The 23,414-nt window shown below is 40.4% G+C and overlaps 1 protein-coding gene across 7 annotated transcripts in view; it reads right to left on the bottom strand.

Annotated features, from left to right (window-relative positions):
- Positions 1-219: 219 nt before the first annotated feature.
- DIP2C (DIP2 acetate--CoA ligase C (putative)) overlaps positions 220-23,414 on the bottom strand; it is a 327,799-nt gene continuing 304,604 nt past the window's right edge. For all 7 annotated transcript variants that reach the window (XM_087729737.1, XM_087729765.1, XM_087729757.1 and 4 more), the window contains 5 exons: positions 12,752-12,809; positions 11,530-11,604; positions 10,241-10,415; positions 8,258-8,381; positions 220-3,351 (listed from right to left, as the gene is read on the bottom strand). In XM_087729737.1, the coding sequence (XP_087585863.1) occupies positions 3,099-3,351; positions 8,258-8,381; positions 10,241-10,415; positions 11,530-11,604; positions 12,752-12,809 (685 nt within the window). In that variant the 3' untranslated portion in view covers positions 220-3,098. The remainder of the gene's footprint in view (positions 3,352-8,257; positions 8,382-10,240; positions 10,416-11,529; positions 11,605-12,751; positions 12,810-23,414) is intronic.

Here is a 23,414-nt window from a genome sequence, read left to right as displayed (position 1 = left end):
AAAACATTTGTTGCCATATGAAAGTCTTTCAGCAATAAATGCCCACACCAGTATTTAAACATTGTTAAAAGTATAATGATTTGTACTAATAAATTATGCAACAAGAGAGGTAAACAAAATAAAATTACAGTATAGCTCTCCGTGTTCCTCCACCGAGCGTCCACAGCTCTCGGAAGCTCCATTTTAGATGACTAATTAAGAAACCGATATTTTCAGAGCAACAAAAATAAAAGCTTTTATTTGTTCATTTGAATATAAAACAGGCGTTATCACAGATGTACAAAGCGTACTGGTGGTTTAACATACAAGAAGGTTGCTGTCCTTTGCACATAAAAATTTTTGTTTGAAACTGTGATTGGCTGAGTTACATGAATTTCTCTAACCAGTCACCACACTCTATGAAATAACGCTGCTAACATTCAACTGATAAAAGGGACAGTCTTCCCTTGGGTAAAGTGTCAAGCAGGATTAAATATATATAATAAACAAGCACCATGAGGAATCTGCTCCTGTTTGATTAGTTTTGTGTTTAAATGTTCATTGTGTACCCTCTTTTTTTGTGCATGTGCATCAAGTTGATTACATGGTTTTGTCTGACTCCAAAAGCACAAGGTCACAAGACAAACATTTTATACATTCTCATGAATGGTTTATCTACAGTACAATTTCTAATACAGAACAATCCTTCTTTATTGCTCAGTCTGATGGTGCTTAAATGTTTCCTTCCTTTTGCTTGCACAACAAAACCAGAAACTCAGTTTATCATTTCTCTTAACTCAGGATTTAACAACCACGGATGACAGGTTGCAGAAGAGAGCTGTTACTAACTGCGTTTCACAACTGCATTGCAGTTCTTTTATTCTCTACGAATGCAAAGTTGACTTCGTGAAGGTTAAAGTGATGCTTTGAACGACAGCGAGATTTGTTTTGCAGTACTGAGATCAGCGATAGCAGGACTTCACAAGTTAGTTCACACACTGCAATTATGTTTGTAATCAATCAACATCTTGTCTGAAACCTTACAACAACTTGCCATTAAGAACAGATTTTATTCTTTTTAGGGAGCAGAAAATGAATCTGACAAAATATAGGATTGGTCTGCAGAGCATGAACAGGGCTATTCACAGGACGGTGAAGGCGGAAAGGATGGCCTGAAAGAAAACGCGTCTGACGTGGCAAGATGCTCTGTACTGTACATGCAGACTACAACGTCCCTACCTTTTAAAAAGATTTTAAACACCCAGCATTGAGACTCCCTTATACGTGATATAAACATGATTACATTTGCCCTGCAACAACCTTCGTCATGCATATCCGGTAATGAGAGCCAGCACAGGAACGGCGTTTGGGACAATAAGAAAAGCATTCTTGGACTGCAGCTGGTAAATCCCACTCTGGATCACAAACAGGTCAATTCAGTTACACCACAGGAAGGAAGGGGAGGGTTTTAAAAAAAGGGGCAGGGGCTGCAAGGAAGACAACAGAACTGGGGAATCAAACCTCTCTTGTATCCAAAGGTAGTAAAATGAAGGCAGCTGTGATGCATGTTTTCCTACTCTTCTCCCACGATGGCCTCAGATCGGAGGCCGCGGGACTCCTCCGTTCTTTGAACAGGCAGATGGGTTCCTCTGATGTTTTAATGCGTTCAGGGACTAGTTAGCAGATGCACAATTCGTGCCGAATCGGTTGTAGTGACTGTACGCTCCGCTCTGTTAAGGAATAAATTAAAGACCATCGAAACAATCGTTTCCTGTAAATGTAAACTGGATGCATTGGCCACCGAGCTACGTGTCCTAGCTGAGAGGCAAACCGATAACTCTGTGCAAATAACCCCAAAACTTTTCCTTATAGCAATAAAAACACCAACTAAAACAATGAAAAAAATTGTGCAACAAAGTTCTGCAGCTAGACAACAGTGCTATTCCTCAACCTGCCTTTTCTACGTCTAACAAGTGTATGCACATGCCAGCACGAATATTTATTGTTGCCTCCATGGCAAAGAAAAGAAAATTATTGTAGTGCATTTTTAGTCTTAAATTCATTCACTGCCTTAAAGGCAGCAATAATTCCACTTGCTGGTATCTAGAGGATTCTTTTCGACAGGGATACTTAGCAATCCAGGATTGCTTTTTTTTCCAAAAATTTGTGAGTAACATTTGATTATCTACAGTGGGAGACACCATGCAAGTGACAAGTACTGCATTTTAAACTTTAAAATCTTTTGTCATTAGTGAATTTATATTTCATATATATATATTTGATGTGATACTATCCACTCAAGATAATACAACACTTTGTTTTTATATTAGCAAACATTTCAAGACTTTAATATTCTTGAATGTTTTTTCTCTTTTATACTTCTAAAGAGATCAAAATAAATTAAACGTTTTGTACATAATTACAGAAGAAGTAGTTAACTTATTTTATCTTTTTAGTTTAGTACAAAGATATTTGCAAGTTCATTGCCGAAATACACCTTATTTATAAATTTCTTCCATTCTAATGCTAACAGCAAAGGCTCTCTGGCCTTTGGGCTTTCAGCATCTCCGACAGAAAGCTGCAAGATTTCTAATTGAAAGGTGCTACTTTGGGTATTCTCCTCGTACCACTACATAGTTTCCTAAGATGTGGGATCTAAAATGGCTTACGTTAGTAACGGATCTGTATTCATCAGCTTTTATGACATATTAAAACAAATGACAAAAACAATTATTTGTATTAGTATGCAAATTGTTTTAAAAGAATCCATTTGGAGGGCAGAATAAAAAAAAAAATCTACTTCAGCTTACTTAATGTAAAATACAAGCCACATTTACTCAAAAAGCAGTATTGTCCAATAAGCAAAAAGAAAAAAGTTTAAAATGGGCTTTTCCAACACACTGAAGGGCCTCACCCCATAGTCCTTCTTTTCTAAAATTTAGTGGTAAAAGAAAACATTTCACATTTTATTTCCTGCCAATCGTGACTGCTTTGAAAAGTCATAATAGAAACAGTTCCATTCTGATGAGTGTCAGCATCTTATCTGCACACTTTTTTAGTGGACACCAAAAAATTTTATACATCTATAGTAAAGTCCATGGAAGCTTTAAGGTACAAGACTACATGTTGTAGGCCACATAGATGGGATCTAGCTGGTCTGCCAAAAATCCATCTCGTAGGTGCATACGTTGTTTCTCTCCACGGGAGTTGATAGGAATTACACCAATGTCCACAACCACCACCACCCCTACAATCAGATAGTGTTCCTCCAGGACCACGTTGGTGACCAAAGGAACCAGGTCCAAAGCTTCTTGCTCCGATCCATCCAGCTCAACTACAACGACTAATAAATTTGTCCAGGTAAACACCGCACTGGAACGAAACAAAAAATAATATTAGTGATGTTTTTTTTTTTTTTACCCATTTTATTTTTTACCCTTTTCATTCCACCTTGGTTACCTTTTGTTTCAACTCCTAGGGCTCCTTCTGTATGCTCACTGCAAAGCCTAAGTAGCAAGAGAGAACAAGTCTGCACGCAGGGGCAGAAGAACAGCCCCGCTAGCTCTCACTTTAATATTGCTGCAATACTAAGTATTGGGCTAAACTTTACAGAAACTCGAGTCTAATCCTTGCCATCATGTAAGGAGGTAGTAAGACAACGTGCGGCTCCTTCTGAAGCCAGAGAACTGTCACAGCACTGCTGTGTTCATGAAGGCATGCATGAGCAATGTGTGGGTGGAGGTATCTTCTCTGGGCTTTTTTGAAGAGCAGCCCAGAAGAGCAAAGGAGGTTAAAAGAAAAGGCACCAAAAGGAACAGCAGGAACATAGTCCGAGCTGAAAGATCTTTGGGATAAACTCGCCTAGTGAAGGGGTGCGGAGCCCTGGGGACGTTTGCATGGCATACTGCAGGCTGCACAGATGTCCCCGGGCGGCCGGGGAGGGGGATCTCACTTGCACGGTGTGAGGCTAACATGGCTACGTGCCTTCTGGACTGGGCTGGCTGCTGTCCAGGCAGGTCAGAGCTCAGCACAAAAGAGCTGCAATTCTTCTGGACCAATTGGTTTATACAGAAATAAGCAGTGTCTCCATCTGTTTTATTTCGGCTGTGTTTTATTTCTGTTGGGTTTAAGGGGACAGGAGTTTTTACATTCCTTATTAACAGGTGAGATGGTCAGGGGAACACCATTACCACCAGTATCTCCTCTTTACTAAAAGAACTTTGGAAGACTCCAAAATGTTGGTTAAGCCCTTGAGCCGAAGCAGGTAAATTTTGGTTTCTGCTATTGTACATCTTTTGTGGCTAAGGATAATGCATTTATCCTTCCAAACGGAGGCTGGGAGGGTATGAAAGTCTGGTGTATGCTTCCCTCCATCCTCCTCCCTACCTCTCAAATGTCTCCAAAGCCTCTGAAGTCTCCCAGGAGGTCAGCAGGACTGAGGCTCCACAAAGAGCAATCTCATTCTTCCTTGCAGGTGTTTAAGACACAGATGATGGTTATTTCATCCTCTAACTTATTCCATAGCATAAATAATAATATTCTACACATGTAACTCATACATCAAGCCCTGTACTTTACCCTCCTTTACCTTATAAAATCAGGGGATAATTTCTCAGAACTGTCTTGAGCATAACCATCTGAAAGTTAGAATATATTATGTATATAAGCCAACTTCAAAAAGAGCTACTTACCCTAAGGTCAACGCTTGATTGAGACAGAAGTGCCCTGTTTTAGTCTACTAAGACAATTCTGAAAATCCCTGTACTTTGGAAACATGTCTTACTTTGCCCAAAAGTTAGCTATGAAAATGTGCTCTATGTTGATGCTTAACAGAATGGATTTTAGGAGAAAAGTACTTACTATTAAAAAAAATAAATTCATTTTCAGATCCTGCCAAAGTACTATTTGATTGAATTCTTATGTGCTTATTGATCTGGAAAACTAATGGGCAGCCAAAGCAAGGCTGTGCAGGCTCCTTTTGACTTAGTACTGCTACGAAATTAATTTTAATTTGTAATTATGTTTTCACAGACATTCTAGTAAGTTTTGATTGATGCTGAATATTAATAAAGTGAAGTATCAGTCTGCACAGGTGACCATCTCCAGAGAGGCCCTAGAATTTTTATGGATTGCTGTACAACCGTCTCTCTTAGTATTATATATATTTTAACAAAAAAGCCTGAGGAGGTTTTATTAAAATATAAGTTAGCACTTGAAACCATGCCTTAAACCTACTGCTAGCTTGTTCCTTGGGAAAGCAATTAATGGCAAGATTCAGGAGCAGGTCCCCAAAACATGGCTTAAGAGAAGTTAGTTTGTCTGAGTTCAGAAGACTGATTTCCAAAACCTTCATGAAGTTTCTTTTAGGTCCTAGAGCCACTGGTACTCCTAAGAGGGCTTCAATTTAATTTAAAACTAATTTCATATGTCATGATTCTAACTCACTGGTGACCGCTGTAAGTAAAAGGAAATACTGCCCTTTATGTTCTCATCCATTGAGATGAAGATATATTGGCCAGCATGTATCACTTAGGAACACGCTAACTTTCTAGCCCTGATGAACCAAAAAAAAAGCCAAACAAAAACCTAGGGACCCAGGAAGGCTGCACTTTCTCAAGAAATTACAGAGCCACACCCAACAGATGCAACACTGAGCTGGGAACGGCCCCTCCTGCTGCTTCCATCCCACCAAACGCTTCAGGAAAAGCAAGGAAGCTGTTGAAACGCCTCCAGAGAAAGAGGCCCATAATGGTTTTCTTCTCCACATATCTTGTGTAGCTTTACCTATTTGTCACTATGCAGAAAGAGAAAACCACTTCTTAGCAAATTCCAGGCAGCTATGTTCTGTTCCTCTTTCAAGGCTTTGAAGTTTAAATGAGTCAACAATGTGCTTTAATTAAAACACATACACATACATTATTTCTCAAAATACTCTGCAGTATTAAAAACACTTTCAAAAATGCCTGGTGTAGTTATACATCACAGTAAAAACAGACTATGCCACTCTCTTGCTTGTTATGTATTGAGACATGGGAGGCCCAGAGTCAGAGGTTGTTGATTTTGTGCTAAAATTTCTTAAAAGACAAGAATAATTTTAAATGACCTTTTAGATCTGATCCTCAATGACAGAAGTTGCACAGCAGGATCACATGTCAATCAACAAGTCACCACTTTCCTCAATAGTGTCAAACGTTACAAAATGAGCACGTGTTTCTTGGAAGCTGAGGCTATTTTTACAATCTATCGACTGGACATACCCAGTACCTTTGGTTTGCAACAGGTATCGATGCAGTTAAATCCTTAATGGGTCACTGCAACCGAAACAACAGTGGCCTCCAACAAGAACAGAGGCTCATGCCTCCGTCCAAAGGCAGGCATATACAAAGTATATACAAAAAGAAAGATTTAACTGGCTATTGCATAGTCAAGGGGTGTTTCACAAAGACAAGAGGAGGATTGCTAAGAGAAACTGAAAGAGAACTTAAGTCAAGGACAGTCAGGACTAGGACTATGGATGAAAACTCCATGATGGTGGCTTGAGAGCGCTATTAGGCAGAGCACTGGTTAGGAAGATGCTGGGAACTGTGAGCAAACCAGATGATGTTGCTCTGATCTACTGTGTGTCCATTTTCTGCAGGGACCACGAGAGAAACATTGAACTCATCAGCGATCTCTCTTCTTTGAGGAAAAAACAACCCTGAAGACTTTCAATTTTGGCCTTTGGGCAAAGGGTAGGAATAGTACAGCGTGTTTTCTGGTATCTCACTCATGTGCCTTGGACATTATCACCCAACTACTGGGAAGAGTTAAAGCACTGAGAATTATTTGCATGTACTTCTGCCTTCTTGCAGAAATTCAGTGGCCTTTTCCTTCGGTCCTCCCAGCTTACCCTAACTGTTTTTCAGTTACCACTATCCCACTCAGGATTTCCATGATAATGGAAGGAAAAGGATCCTCGAAGGAAAAGGATCCTCAAAGGTCTTGAAAAAAGGAACATAATTTAAGCATTTTTGGCCACTGAAACCCCTGATGACCATTTCTGCAGTGTGATGTGGCTACTTCATTCACTGCCCATGAGCAGTGAACTTTCAGAACACACAAATCTCTGACGAACAAGTACTGCCGAACACATTGATTTATGTATCTGTGGCCATCCTATAATAGAGCTGTCCCTAAATAGCTTGATCTAAAAACTTCCCATCCGCTGCTGATACTGATCTGACACATTTTCAAGGAGAATTTCACAGCATCCTTAAAGTGTTCACGCTGGTCTGTGTGAGGACACAGAATCTGCCAGCCTGTGTAATGGCTAGCTGGCACAAGACCATACCAGCAGTGGCGATGCTCTAGGGAGGAGGCAATAAGGCAAAACCTCAGTTACAGTCAACCAAGCAATTAACTGCCTTAATTTTAACAGATATTTAAGAAAAAAGCAGGGTGTTTTGACTAAAGAAACCAGTCTGGTTGCTGTGCTTCATTATTAAGTTTACTGCTCCAGGCCACACCTTTGCAGCCAGGACCGAAAAGAAAAATGGAGAGTCACGTCTTATACTCACTAAATTGCTCTAGCTGTTGCGACAGGTTCGTTTTGGTTGAAAGGAGAAGAGCTGCGCTGAGGTTATATCAAAACAAAACAACTACCTGACTCAGTCTGCTGATGCAAGAATAATGAAAAGCAATTTATTCTCATGTCGGCCTCAAGAAATGATTACCTGCTGTGTGCATTTGATGATGCGATACATTGATTAAGACAACATCATTATTAACTCCTTGATGTACTGCTTCAATTTCCATTGTGACCTTGATTTGATCACTGCTTGATTTATTAACAGTGTGTTCACTAATAAAGTTTATTAGTGTGTCCATTTATTTGAAATGTTTGCTCGCTTACTCCTTCTAATAACAACACTCCTAAAGCTCGCACTCATACCAGTTTGCTTTTCCTGGTTAGAATATAAATCTCCAACTCCAAGACACAGCTACTGACCTACCTGAGAGCTGCTTGGCTTTCTCAAATTAAAAGTTTAATCTTTCACTTGTACTTAAAACCACACAGAAAAAAGAAACATATTGAATGATCTTAGCAGAAAACAGTCCTTCCTGATTAAAACTGTTTGTGGAAAGTTTCATCCTAAGGACATATTTACAGCTGGGTTATAAATCCTGTGACCATCCTGACAGGCCATTTCCTCGATCAATTGCAATATCCAAGCAAAATCCCCAGACATTATAGATATTTCAGCTTTATATAAGGGCCCCGGTGTTATATAATCCTTACCATTCTGTGATGCTCTTGTGTGCTCTAATTACAGAGGTTTCAATATCGATCGGATGGTATCTCATCCCTCGTAACTCCATGGCTTCATCTAATGCACCCACAACATAAAGTGCATCATGGCGTTCTGGTTGTAAGGAAAAAAATATAAATGATCCTGTTCTCCAGCACATTAAATTACAAAAATGTTCACATTAATAAATAAGTAAAATAAGTATAACACTTATACGTTATCCTCGAATTTCTGAAACCCTAAAGCGATTTCCGAACTAATGAGAATTTTCCACTACTGGAGTGCAATGCAGAGCAGAAAGCAGAAGAAAGGAAGGCAGGAACACTATTCCCATTTGAAGAAGAGAAAGGTAGAAGTCTTTATCCAAAGACAGCAGCATAAATTCCTGTTTTTCTCCCAGGCTGATGCAGAATAGACTCATTCTTTTCTAAGGCACTCTAAATAGACAATAAGCTCCTTGTTTTTCTCTCTTTCTTTTGAAAGAGAAAGGATGGATCTGACCCTAACAGTATGGATGATGTTCTTCCAGTAGCTTTGAGATGGTCAGTACTGATGCTTAAGGTGTATTAGAAAGGTGTTTATCAATAAACTAGAAATACGTGCTACGTGCCAGATAGCAAATTGCTCATTCAGACAAATGGCAAGCTCTGGAGCATAATGCTCTTATAGTACTAATTTTTACTGGCTAAAGAAACAAATGAGGCTGAAATGACACTTTTAAAACGACATTAGGCTGATAATAAATGACTGCATGTTATCCATAAAGAAATAATATTCCCTAACAGACTTAAAAGCAGATAACTGGCTCTTTTTACATTAATTTAGATAGTGGCACAGTGGTAGTGTAACGGCAATGTAGCCTCTACCAGTAATAAAGGGCAGAGAACTTTCTGCACTGGGAGCTAAAAGTGGGAAGAGAACGGAGACTTAGCAACTCTTTGCCACGAGAAGATTTAAGCTATTTGGCTGCTTAAGTTGCAATATCCTCAGAGAATCCTGAATTTTCTCAAGGCTGGGCTATCATTATGAAATGAAAAAAGCCTGCGCAACTGCAAGTAAATCTCTTCAGGAAGATGCTAACATAAGGACATGAGCAGCAGTTGTAATCCACAGTGATTACTAAAATGCTTTCAGATTTGATGAATTCACTCTTTGGCTGAAGAGTGGCTCTTCTAATTGCACTGACACCGGGGCCCTGAGATCACTCCTGGAGGTGCTCCCAGCATTGCTAGAAACCATACTTTGCCAACAGCCTTGACTGCCACCTCAGCCAGCCGCCGCTCATGGCACGTGCTCTGCAAAAATCACAGGAAAGTAACGTTTTCCCAAGCAGAGACTTTGTGTGCCTGGCAGTGCTGGTTTGCTTACATGTGTACACGAGATAAGGAATGTCATAAAAACAAGTAATGAAATCCTGTACCTTCCCGACAGAAATCTAAACACCCCGTAGCTTCTCCTGCAGGCTACTGCTTGTTTTACATTTCAGTAGCCATCCCTGCAGGTTTCAAAACAGGGAAATTTGAGGAATTTTGACAGCTTCTGTAAATAAGTTTGTAACAGAGGACTTATCAAAGAAGGTGGTCATCACAGGAGGGACAGGGCTCAGACTCATGACAAGGCTTTTTCTGTCTGCACGAATGCATTCCTGCAGATAGGACTGCAAGAGCAAATGATGGCATTTTAAGCTGCATTTCATATTTTTCAAGCTGAAGCACTTGGCACATTAACAGTGCCAACAAGCCACTGGTGGAGGGGATTTATAGCACCTGAGGTACAGCAAAGGAAAAGCGACTGCTTCAGCAGGGAAATCTCGCCCTCTGTTTCATTTTCTGATTATTTTAACTAAGGCTTTTTTGCCATTCTGCAGGTTTCACAGATTGAACACATCAAGTAATGCAGGCCAAGAGACACGGTGCCAGCCTCAAAATAATCCAAATTACATGCATAGGCCTAGATGATGAGAACCCTCTTACCTCCGTTTGCATCTGTGAGTTCTGTTCTTCTCAGGAACCCCAGATAGCCAGTTCGAGCCCAAATAGTCTGTGTGTCTCCAAAGCTGAGTCTTGAATTAAAATGATCTGATTGCAAAGATTCATCTCCATAGATGGTAAAATATCCACTGGCATTGTGAGTGCTGTGAACCCATATCTAAGTTAAAAGCAATTATACTGGTATTAATTAAAGTAGCTTTCCAGAATGAAGCATTATTGAAAATTCTTGATGTAAATATTTTTAGTCATAGCTAGATAATACTATAATGCCTTTTAACGCTGTTTCTGAACCTGTGACTGACGCAGTTTTAGGCACAGAGACCCCAATCTAACCTCGCTCAAGTCGGAGTGCAGATCTGAGCCGTGCCTGGGGCAGAGGGACGCTGGACTCATGGCTGCGGGGACACCTGCCTTGCAGCCCTCTGGCCCCAGGTTAGCCAAAGACCTCCACAGCCTCCCTGAACGGCTCCGCTAGCTCTGAGGTCTGCTTGGTTATGGCAATTTTCAGAAGAGCCTATACACCAGTGCTCTTTCCACAGTCCCCCGCTCACGGTTCAGTGTATTCACTCCAGCAGGGCATCCTCCGTGAACACCAGACAGACAGATTATTTTAAAGGGTGAGACCAGGGACCTTCACCTATGGAGAAGGATTCATTTCATCTAACTCAAGGCATCATGGAAATTTTTACGATTTCATAGTAATGAAATCTTAGAGATGAATCTCACAAATTAGATTGTAGTTTTAATTATGACTAAGCAAATTCTTCATTTTGTTAATTAGATCTTTAATTGCTCATTGAAAATAACTTTTTTTTTCTCTCTCTAGAAACATAAAATAAATTGGAAAAACATATAGCCTTGCTCATCTCAGCTAATGAGAGTACTTCAGTGCGTTGAAGCACAATGATTATAAAGAGAATAGCACTAGAAAACCATCTAGCTGAAATTAGACTAACCAATAAACTTATTTTTTCCTGTAAGTTTCCATCAGAATTAGTGAAGCACCAAGTAGAAAATACAGTTAGAAAAAGCAGATTTTTTTCAATTTTTTAACAAACTCGAGCTATTTTTAGTATTTATCAAGTATGTTACTAACAATTTCAATAATGATACAAATATCATGCTACACACTAAGATCTGTAGAATTCACAATTTTCTCGACTGGGCATTTGATAAGATGTATTAGAGGAAACCACTGGCAAACACGATGATAGCTTTTTATCTCTGCAATTTAGTTCAGAGCGTACAGAGGTTAAGTTTTCATGACTCACCTCACCAAGATGAGAATCTCCTAAGGGTCCCTTTGTTTCTGGATTAGCAATAATGATACGTACTCCTGGGAGGATCTATTGAAAGAAAACATGAGGCAGTAAGAAAGCAGATACCAGCTTATGCAATCATATGCTGACTCTTTGTCCCCAAAAAACTTTCATTAGAAACTAGAAGAAATCCTTGAAAAGTTAAAGTAGACTTATAACATAAAAAATTAAAATAGCCCATAGATGTAATAAATTCTGAGATAACTGGGAAATGCTACAAAACCTCTTCTCTTTGTGAAAGCTGTTCCATCATTAAAAACTCCTCAGAAATCAAATGTTCAACTACGATACAAAAATCCTACCAAATGGCCCAAGTCTCTCTGAGAGTATATACTTGAATAGAAAAAAAAAAACAAACCAAACACTGGCCACATGAAACTTTGGCCTGAAACAAAAAGAAAGCCAGAGGCACCATGCAATCTCCCCAGAATGAGGCCCTGCCAATGACTTCATGTAATGGACATTCAGCCACTACAGAGGTGGGCAGATGTTGAACCCTAAAATAGAAAAAGGAGCATCCTCTGTCCGTGTTTCCAAAGTTATGGTTAGGAAGCTTGACATGAGCATCCACAGCGTCAAGGGCAGTCAGTGAGCAGGGAGCGCCTCGGTGGCTCAGTGCCGCAGTGATGGCACCTCTCCTTTCTCCCAAAGGCAGAGCACGCTCAGCAGCAGGCCTCAGTCACCAGCGCACAGCCAGGGACAGAGCTGAGAGCAGCACCCCTATCTCTGTGTGCAGGTCCCGTGTCCTCACCCTGTCCCCACAGCGATGCCACCCACCAGGGACGGTCCCTCTGCAGGAATCAGTAGCCTATGAGTACAGCGTTGGTAACCTCAGACCAGTTCTCAGTGGAGGTGGGTCTACATCGATAAAACTGCCTTCACTAGTGGCACATCTGTTGGCTGTTCAAAGTGAGATGTGGAGGATGAAATACCTTCTTTTTGCATGAAAGAAGGAAATGCTTTTTGCATGAGAGGGAGGTACAGCTTCTGAGAGCGCAGTAATGCATCAGTTACTGCCATCGTGCTGTAAGCTCAACAGTAAAGAAAGGTCTTCAGTCTGCACGGCTGATAAAGCCTTCCTCAACACTACATTCACGTAAAAATGAACAGAAACGGAAATTTACTAAAAATATTTACCATAAAAGGTACATTTAAATCTTCTTTCAGTACTTACTTTTCCTGACTCCATGAGGGGCAAACTATGTGGAGATCCTCTTTCGACTAAACGAACTCTGTAAAATACATGTAAAAATAATATGCATAATACATGGTTGTGTTTATTCGCTTTTCATTAACATTTATTTCTAAAAGGAATGGTTAATGGTCACAGAGATTAATGTTATTTTTGGAACAGATGAAGCTTATATCCTGTAGAACAAATTGGGCCCAATACTTAATCTTAGTCAAGACTTATGGCTGGGAAAATAATGAAAAAAAGATGTGTGTGAACGTTTTCTTAAATATTAAATTCTTCAAATGTATTTAGTGCCTTTTATTTGTTTTTGATAAGACTTTGGTAAATGGAATTCCATGCACAAATTTATTCGCAACAAGAGGGATCTAAAATACTGATTTCCCCCAAGAACATCATAAATGCCAGGGCACAGACACAAAAGCATGTGAGCTTAGTGAGCAACCACATTCCAGGAGTAGCTAGCAGTTAAAATTGAAGTCACATTGACATAACTCAGAACCTGGCCTCAACTTCAAATCTGCATTTGCAATCTTTTAATTATTTTCAATGGACAGTGGTTGATAAACAATTTAATATATTAAAAAAAAAAAAATCATTTAATGAAAAATGTTATTACTGCTGAGGTCAGACCCCTTCTCCGAGTGTGGCTTTCTGGTCCTCTCTCTTCCTTTCTTAGATACCTTATTTTCCCAATAAAGAAACAGAAATGGCAGCTCTCCTTCAGTGGTGTGATGGTCTGGAAGGAAATTCCTCATTTAACCTTAGAAAAGTACTCAGCGGGTTAGAATGAAAGAGACTTTGAAGTTCTAAAATAGCTGATGATCTCAGCCAGTAGATGGTGAAGAAAATTTGGTAACATCTAGGCATTCCTGTATCCTAAGTGAGATAACTTAGAAGTTCTAACAGCCCATGAAAACCTTAAACTTCCACTCCTGAACATTTTTCACAATCCACTTAACCAAGCTAAATCTGGACTTCGATCAAAAGAGCTGTTCTTACCTCTTTCCTTCCCTCAGCCCTGTGATTAGAAAGAAAAAAAAAAACAACACAAGATGCCTAAAACCAACCCTGTAAAAGGTAAAGATGAAACATCAGAAGAGAGGAAGACATAGCTAGGAGTGGATGGGTGGAGAACTGGATCTAGTTAAACTGATCATAAAACTGCAGTCTTGTTAGGAGCAGTCACGACAGATCTTTTTCGGACTGTTTTGAGGTCTTTTTATAGACAGAGTGCAGTGCTCCGTTTGGGAAAGGAGGGATGAGACACAGAGAGACCTCAGCTAGAGGTCCCTTTGGAGAATAACAAAGCTTTGGCAAGTTCAGCCCCTAAACATAAAGGAGATGGAAAAAGATCATAATCTTTTTTTTTTTTTTTTTTTTTTTTACTATTCTTTTGCTCCAGAAGTCTTCTATAAAAGCTGGGACTGTCGAGGTCAAGGCAGGAATAGTCAACAGTATTTTATCTGCAGTTCTGGGAAGTCTCTCAACCATGATGGATGGGGCAGGGCTAAGCCCTGAGGCATTGCACATCAGTGTGAACAGTTCCTCGCACTAACAGAAGGAGATACAACCCAAATACCCAGCAATTTCCAAGTCATTTTGAGAGGAAAAGGATGAAAAGTGCCCTACAAGGGGCACTGCCTGGAGCAGGCTCGGTTAGGCAGCTGCAGCCTGACCTGCTCTCCTGCAAGGTGCACAACAGGAATCACCTTCCAACGTCTGTTCAGCTGCCACAAAACTCCCAGAACAGAGCCTGAAGCACTAATTACCACTTCTGTGTGCTACCTTTAATGCTATACTGCCCTTGTTTTACACTGTATTGCTCTCTTAAACCTCTGTTGTGCTACAGGTGTGCACACACGCGCCCGTGTTTTCTACAACATTTTCTGTTGAACCTCCCACCAGCTGAAGAGCAGTAGGGCCACCACTGGATTCACAGCAAATGCAGTGAAGCTACAACATCCATCTGTTCAACCAGGGACACAGAGACGGGGCAGCAGAAACCCCGGCCACAGAAGCTTCACTATAAGGTGTACAGGCAAGGCTAAATTAATGTTACTCTGGAAAGGGTATGTCTAGATAAGTCACACTTGCGTTGCTGTTCAAATGGCAAGCCAAATCATAGGTATTTAGGAGTATGCAGCAAAGGCTTTAAAAATAACTCTGTGCATATGGAAACAAAATGAAATATTGCAAAAAACAGTTGTTAACTATACCTATATTTCTGCCTTTTTATATATATCTTTGTTCTGTAAAATCCACGTTAGTGTAGAAATAGAAAATGCCTTTAACTGAGTTCTTCCAAACAACTGACATCTCCAACCTTTAGCCATGTATTGGCAGACAGGTAGCTGTTCTTAGAACTAGTCATCATCTCAACCACTTGCTATCTCCTTTAACAGACAAGAGTTATCTTATTTATTATTTACCAACATTTGTCAAATACAGAAAATCTTAAAAAGGCAGAAATACAGGCATAGTCAGGAAGTACTTTATTTGAATTTAAGATTGGTTTAAAAAAGATTTCGATCTGGATAACAGTAGCAAAACACCTCTGGGGCAGGAAAAGCGTATGTCAGAGCTGTCCAGCTGCCCCGAGGTACTGCTGGCCTCTGCTCCCTTCCCCTTACTAAGACATGCCTCAGTGAAGTGTTGCTGAACTCCAGGCCCAGCAGAAATCACATATAATAAAGCTATGCATTCAATAGTCAATGAAGTGACTACTGGATACGAATCAACATTCATAAATCTGACCATCTCTTTGCTTTCAGCATCTGTGCTTCCCACCTTGTTCTTATTAGCACTAGCATATTCTTCTAGTTCCCTTCTCCGCCTGTTTCCTTTAACCTTGTCTGATTTCTTAGCACATGACGATCCAGAAGGCGCAATTTCTCAGTTTCCAATTCTGTTAAACCTCTCCCACTCTGTGCTTTTCGCCTCGCGTCCCTACAGAGTTATCACGGCAGCGCACTAAACATAGAAACGGCATCTCCTGGAGGTTTTCTGCGAGGGCCCTGCTAGAGCTCAAAAACTTGGGACTCCTTTTTAAAAAGTTTCTGCTAAGCTCACAATCCATTTGGGAACATACTGTTAAACCTCTAACAACTCTGAAATAAGAAAAGATATTTTGCCACAAAGAGATTTCAAAAAAATAGAAGTAAAACATTAGATTCTGGTGTTACCGACTCCTATGTGCATACTTAATTTTAAGTGCGTAATAGTCTTATTAACTCTACTGGGACTAGTACTGTGAATAAATTATGGACATTAGGCAATAATTTTTAAAATGAGTCCTACTGTGCCTCAGCATAAAATAATTCAATTGTTCCCACTCTTCCCCAAGAGATTTCCGTTTTTCCACTGACAAACACAGACTGCAGACACGATTGAAAACTTTGCTTTCCCTCTCGAGTGAGCAGCATCGCTATCAAGGCTGGTCTGGCAGGCAAGGGAAAAAGGCAGAGCACAGGGCCCACCAGACCCTTGAAAAACGACGCCTCTGAATCACCCAGGTGATGCTGGCAAAGAAACCCACGGCTCCCTGCAGCCTTCTCAGGACAATGGTAGTAAACCTTCTCCAAATTCACAAATAATCATAACGTGCTCCCAGACAGCAGAGGTCTAGAAAAGGCAAGTCCTGTTTCTCTGCAGTGCTCCAGCCATTCTTTGTTGGGAGGGAAAACAATCTCTTACGAAGTGAGTACAGAGCCTTCCCGCTGCTTGCTGCTGCCTTCGCGTCCTGCTGGGAAGGGCAGAGGAGAACACGGCAGTAGAGCCAGCCTGGGCAAAGAGCCTGAAAATCAAGTGGATGGGAGAAAAATGCTGCCCTTGGGCGTGAAAGCTACTTTTGCACCTTCTGGTGGTTTGCAGCCAAGCTGAGAGGGAAAACATAAATGAGTGACCCAATCTAGGGCAGACACAGAGTTTCTCTCCCACCAAAATGTCTCCCTGGAGGGGAGAGGCAGAAGATGTTTAAGAATTGTTGCGCTGTTACAAAGCTATTAGCAATGATGATACACAACAAATATGTAATATTTACATAGTATAGTATAGGAGAGTATAATTTTTAGAATGTTTTTCACTGCATCCTAAGAATTAATCTTTTTTCTTAAAAAAAATCTCTAGCTGGAGCTGTACAGTTGAGAAAGCTGCCTATGTTTCAAAGTCTGGCTACTGGGATTTAATAAGGAATGCAGCTATAACACCAGTATGTGCTAAACTTCTTTTCTTGTTACAATTTAATACGTTGGACAGATTTCATCTCCTTTAAATCAAACACTTACTATAGAAAAGTAGGAGTGAAATCTGACTTTAGAATGAAAACTGGCAAGCAATAACTAACTGGGCACTGTAATCACTGTGCAACAAAGGGGGTATCGAAATACAGTAACAACGTGTTTCTGCCCAACTATCTTATATGAAACTGCAAATTTTGTTTATGCTCCTTTTTAGAACTGGTCTGTTCGGTGATTAAAACTCACCAAAATATATTCCACAGCTTGCTAGTATTTCACACTAATCAGAGAGTTTGTCAGCGGAGCTATTAACTATTGCTTTGGGAACCTGCAGGGGCTGGAGCGTGCAGAGTGGTACTAACCAATGTTACGATGCCAAACTGGGCAAACCTTCAAATCTGGCTGTGCTGTTGCTCTGAGGAAGACTTTGGGTTCTGTGATTCTAACAGAGATGGAAAGAAGCTGTGAGGTCATCCAAGTCTCGCTCCCTGCCAAAAAAAGACTGTTCCCTGCAGTGCACTTTTGAGTGCTTTGTGTACTCCTGTTACAGTATTCCGCATGATGGGGCTTCTTCCACTTCCCTCCAGAATTTATTTCTCAGCTGAATGTATTTCATAGTCAGGAAGCTTTTTAATCTGTGATGCTTGGCAGGAACTGTTCTTAGCTTCCTCTTGTTATTTCTAACTAGCTCTCCACGTCCAATTCAAAGGAGTTTTTCCCACTGTCCCCTTTCTTTTTAAATATAAGTCAGCTAAAGAATTTGCCTTTTACCCTAACACTTGGCCAAACCCCACATCTTGAACTTCTTTCTTCCCTTTAGAGCCATTCCTACAAGCTGAGCCACGGTAACTGCCCTCCTCCTCCTTGCCAGCATCTCCCGCTGTTAGCCAGGCTTGGGCACTGAAGCACTGCACCTTCCATCCTCTCAAGCTCTTGTTTCCCTGTCTACCCTACCAACCCTTTCCCCTGTCTTGAGCGATCTGTTCTCACACCATGTCACTTTGCCGTCATGCCAGCTTGGAAGTCCAGCTTTCTGGTTTCTTTAATAGTAGCTATTTTGCACACCAGTTTCTTTCAGTAGCTGTTTTGGGATGCTGCTACTCTTGAAAACTTCCAGCAAGAAAACCTAGAGGAAATCAGATGGGATGCAATGCATATACAACCTAATATATATCGAAAATACACTGTATATAAGTCCCCTCCTTGCCCATAGCCTTTCTGTGGCAGAAAGAAGCAGCTGATGGTCTCTCTGGTTTCATTACAGCCTATTTCTTAAGTTTTCCTGCTGATTGTCATCTTACATCAGATGTTGAGCTTGTGGGGAAAAAGTGGATATTTTCTTATCCTGCAAGAAACTGATGTTTTGAAAATTTTTGTGTATTACACTGGAACAAAAAGGGAAATATGGAAAGAAGCTGTAAATGGAATCTGAAAAAAAATGTTGCAGGTCAGAAAAAGAGGTTATTTATGTTTAGTGTTTCAGGGTTTTTGTTCTGTTTTGAAATGTAAGCTAATTAACTCTCCAAACTGAAAATGCTTTAATCACCGTCACGAGCAAAAGTTCAAAAGTTAAAGTAGGGTGTTTTGACCACGTTGAGAATCCTATCTTTCTCCTTAAGCTGAAAAAGGTCTGTCAAAACTGACTCTTCTGATTTCAACACAACAGTCTTTTCTGGTGAAAAAAAGACAACCAGCTAATTCATTAGAAATTTTAACCAAAATCTGATTGTAAGGCATTTAATGCCAGAGAGCACATATGCTTTCATGTAGCAATATCCACAGCACAGTGATTTCCCAGTTCCGCCTCAAATAGCTAGGAACTATTGCCATGAACCATTGCCATCATCAACACCTTTCAGCTATACATTGCTGTCTAATGTTGAGATGGTGCCTGGGTAAGACTGATGGTGGGAAAGGGCTGATGCAGCCTGTTCCGATTTTTTATAGTTAGGGGAAAGATGGGCACTGTAGGTAACAGTGGGATCCTGGACTGGGGTCAGGGCTCTTTGACACTCAAGACTTTCAGTGCATCTTCTCTTTACTCAAATATTTCTACATAAACTATTCCAGAATTTACAAGTCAATGAGCTTATTCTACCAAAAATGCAAATACAGATCAAAGAACATAAGCTCTGCCTTCCAAAATGACATACCCAGTTCAAATAGCCAGATCAGAAAAGCAGGAAAATGGCATACCTGAACAGTTAGGCTGAAGGGAAAATCTAGATAATGAAGACGAGTGTCCCTGCATCATCCTGGTCTCCTCAGAGCAGTTTTCCACCCATCACATGACAAATTCAGATAATGGATAAATACAACTGAGACTGAACAAGGGAGTTTTGGATTGAGGCAAACTTTAGCCAACAAAATGAATGACCATTAAATCTTCTGTATGTCTAGGACATATTTTAATCCTGTTAATTCGATAATCAACAAGTTCAGTTAAAGAATTAGCACTAAATCACTTCTTTTAATGTAAAGACTTTTCTTCAACATAAACCGAAATTACACTTAATGTCTCAAATTCCCTGAGGTCAAAAGCAAACAGCCTCCAATCCTTCAGATGGCTGAAAAAAGCAGCAGAAAAGGTTACACAAGGATTGAAGACAGTTCAGAAACTTGTAAAGGGATTGAAATGAGGCAGGAACTCTGGTTCAGGAAGCGAATATTCAAAGCTTCAGAGATTAAAAAAGTAATAGCAATTTGATCATATAAGACTATGGGAATACGTAAAAAAACTAAGCCATGTTTATGTCTGTTTTCAACCTTGGAATACTTTAAAATGTTCAGCTTTCATTCTATGTGAACTACATTAAGTTTGTTTAAATTAACTTTGCACATTGTGTAAAGCACAACGCACAACTATTTCAAATGAATGCAATGGGCAGGGACTCCGCAGAATTTGCTCTCCCTCTTGGCCCTACCTCACACCTACCCTGCCCCATCAGGCACAGCATCACCTTTCTCTGTGCCTCCGGTTCGTATTTGCAAAAACAGGCATAAAGCTGCTCTCAGCTGTTATCTTTTTATTTAGATTACAAACCTCCCAGGACACGGTGTTTATCACTGATTGTTTTTACAGCACTTTTCATAATCACAATTGTGATCTGATGATTCCGTTTAATGCCATATGCTTTTTCTATTTTGTAATGCTTTATCTTCCCAGTTCTAATTGAGAAAAAGAGACTCCACACATAGGGAAAACTTTCATTACAACAAACTTGGGATCTGAAAACTTCCTCATCTAATCCAATTAGCTTATTTGTTGTTAACAAACGATGGAAATAATTTCAGCTTCCCCAATGCAATATTAATATTCTACATTCACACAATGTAATCAAAGGCGGAATTTCTGAAATCAAGTCACTCTCTTTCACCTTCCCCCTTATCTTGCTACAACCTTCAAAATTCACACCACCAGCTGACTCACCCTGCATTTTTGGGGAAGAACTTGCAGAAAGTTCCCTCTCCTTAACAACCACCAGGGACATTTCCTGTGCATGGAAAACTTCAACACATGGAGCTATTTTTTCAGTTGCATTAAAACCGCAGATTACCGCTCTGAAGAAAAGGTTAGTGGTGCCATGAGCAGCAGGGCCTTGTACACCTGAAGGCACTGAAATGGGACTCTCATTTTCACAGGAGACTTATTGGGAACCCTGGCTGAGCTTCACAAGACTCTTCACATAAGTAAGCTCATCTTCTGCAAACAGACATTTCTAGTATATGCAATATTAAGAAGGATATGTGAGGCTTGAACGAACATATTAAGAGCTATTGAAGAGAGCCATTTAAAAGGATATTACATCTCTAACCAAGTTAGTGACAGATCCTTATATAAATATAGGATGCTTTTACTGTTCTTCAGAGCTCTCCTTCCCAATCCTAACCATTCAGTATTCCTACAGCCAGAGACTCCATGACAACAGGAGCCAAACGAGTGCCTGAGGCTAGCGAAGCTGGAGTGGGTCCCAAAGGTGCCGGAGCCCATTTCTCAGGGGTAACCGCCAGCACAGCACCCTCTGCTGAATTATTTGTCGCAAAAAACTGTGAGCGTGTGGGATAGCAAAGGCCCTGTCCTCCCCCAAAGGCTGGCAAGAGAAGAGGCGAAAGGAAAGAGGGATGGAAAGCACTTAGGAAGCTCCATCTCTTACAGCACACCACAGGCTGTGGCTAGGTCTGCAGAAGCTACAAAGGCTCACTCCAAATTTTACATGTATTCATTAAGTATTTTTCCTTCCAAAGCAGATGCCTCTATTGTGAAATGCACTCTAAGGTAGCAGTATGGGAAAGCAGCACTTTGTCCTCCACTACTGAAACAGTAAAGGTACTCTATGTTGATCACTCTTGGCATTTTTCAAGAATCACTGTTTAGTGCTCCATTAGTAGCATAGACCAAAATGAGGGGAAAAAAGCAAATTATGCTTCAGAATACACTACCGTAAAAATAAAACACATAATACATTTTATCTGTAAAGAAAATGGAAGAATGAAAATTCCATTTTTTTAAGACATTCCAGTAACTGTATGGTTAGACTCATGGCGAATTCTGGGAGAGAGAAAGAAAGAAGTATGGCTCGTAGGGGAAAAAAAGGAAGAAGTTTTAATAAATCTTCCTCAGAAATGTGGGCGGCCATCTTGCTTTATCAATTCCCAGCTTCTGTAAGGAGCATGATTGAAAGAGAAGGACCTGTAACACCAAAGCAGCTCAGTATACTCTGAAATGGGGAATTCCCTGGTTTTTTTTAACAGCATCAGAGATCCTTCAATCATCAAAAATGTTGGTGTATTTTAATAAGCTGCAATATTATTTGGAAATTCAAAACTGGTTTGTAAAAAGAAACAAAAATGGAACTGTTTTCCATCTGGTTCTTTTACTCACGTTTGAAGAATCACATGCAAATGGCACTTGCAAACAATTACACAAACATACAACCGCAGTGCACCTACTTTCCTGGAAAGCTATGGCTTTTTGTTTTCCCTTTGTCTTCATCTTACTTGGTACACATGACAGTATTCTCTTTCCCCTAAGCCCTCCAGGGAAATATAACTGGAATTTCTTGATTTGTAGTTAAAGTATGCTAAACCACATCCTCTTTCAAAAGCCACATTTAGCGCCAACTCTCATTGTCCTGTTCCACTAAAATCATAATGGTCTGATCCCTTGAAGATGACTTTATCAAGGAAGAAATAGATGTGTTTCAAGGGAGGAATACTTCAAGAGCTAGTAATCTTGCCTTAGAAAGTGCAGAAATTGCTTTGTAGGGCTCCCATCCCCCTAGGTTAGTCTCACAGCTCAGACTGATCGGGACAAGAGGGGGTGACTTCCCATCTGAAAGTTATTGGATGTTTGTCCCTTTCTCCTGCCCTGCAACAGAAGTTGCTTTATGCCTGGAAACATGAAGCATCTTTCAAAGCTCTTAAAATAAGTACACTTACAAATTTTGTTGTAACTCTGGATCCTCATATGTAAACAGTGCAATCCCTTAGACAATATTTGCTCTTCCGTTTCCCAGGTCATCAGCTTTATTCCTAATCACTGACTATCCAGCACACAAAGGTTGAACAAGCCTCTTGGTTAGTTCCCCGACGCAGGCAGGACCAGCAAGAGAGAACCTTTCCTCTACTATGGACAGACTGGGACTTCTCCTCTAAGTCAGAATTGGAAGCGTTGTTATGATGCTTATCAGCCCGAATTAACTTTTCTTTCTGGGAGACTTCTTTCCCATAGATCAGAAACAGTGCCAAGAGGATTTCTGAGACAGCAGTGTTTGCATGGCAGAAATAAACCACAACGCTGCTAAAAGGCCAAGGCTGTATCTTCTGGGCAAAAACATGAAGAACACGGAGGGTTTTGCCAGTACCATGACAGACAGCTTAAACTCACTAATGAGTTGCTAAAGCAACAGCCAATCTAAAAAAAAAAAAAGCATGGGTGATGTGCGAAACTTGGAATTGGGGCCACTCATATGAGAAGATCCTAGAAGCTTGGGATGACCGGAATGGCACTGCTGGAGGTAGTACTTGACAATTCAATTTGTAAATGAGCTTAAATGTGTATAAAGCACTGCTGGCTTTCTGAGGCCCATGACTTGTGAGGTCTATGTTTTGAACAGTTCACCAGGTATATAGCACTTCAAACCTCAAAATACTCTACACACTTTACCTACCAAATCTCACAGCAAGGGAAAAGGTGGCTGGGTGTAAAAGGGGGCAATAATAGATTTTAACTACTCCTTTGGACTCCACACAGAGCGAATAATTGAGGGCTGGAATTTTCTGTAACCTGTGACTGGGCTCTGTACGCTGTAACCCATTACAAGAGCTGGAAAAAGCACTGCTGTCCAGCGCATCAGGGAGCGCTCTTCAAAGTTTCTCTTTTGCTACCATTGGCAAATGGCTTTCAA

Source organism: Nipponia nippon, unplaced genomic scaffold (assembly GCF_047370975.1).
Source record: "Nipponia nippon isolate SJK-2023a ecotype South Korea unplaced genomic scaffold, ASM4737097v1 scaffold_1, whole genome shotgun sequence".
NCBI classification, from domain to species: Eukaryota; Metazoa; Chordata; class Aves; order Pelecaniformes; family Threskiornithidae; genus Nipponia; species Nipponia nippon.
Note: the sequence above shows the minus strand (reverse complement) of the source record. Positions and strands in the feature narration are given on the sequence as shown.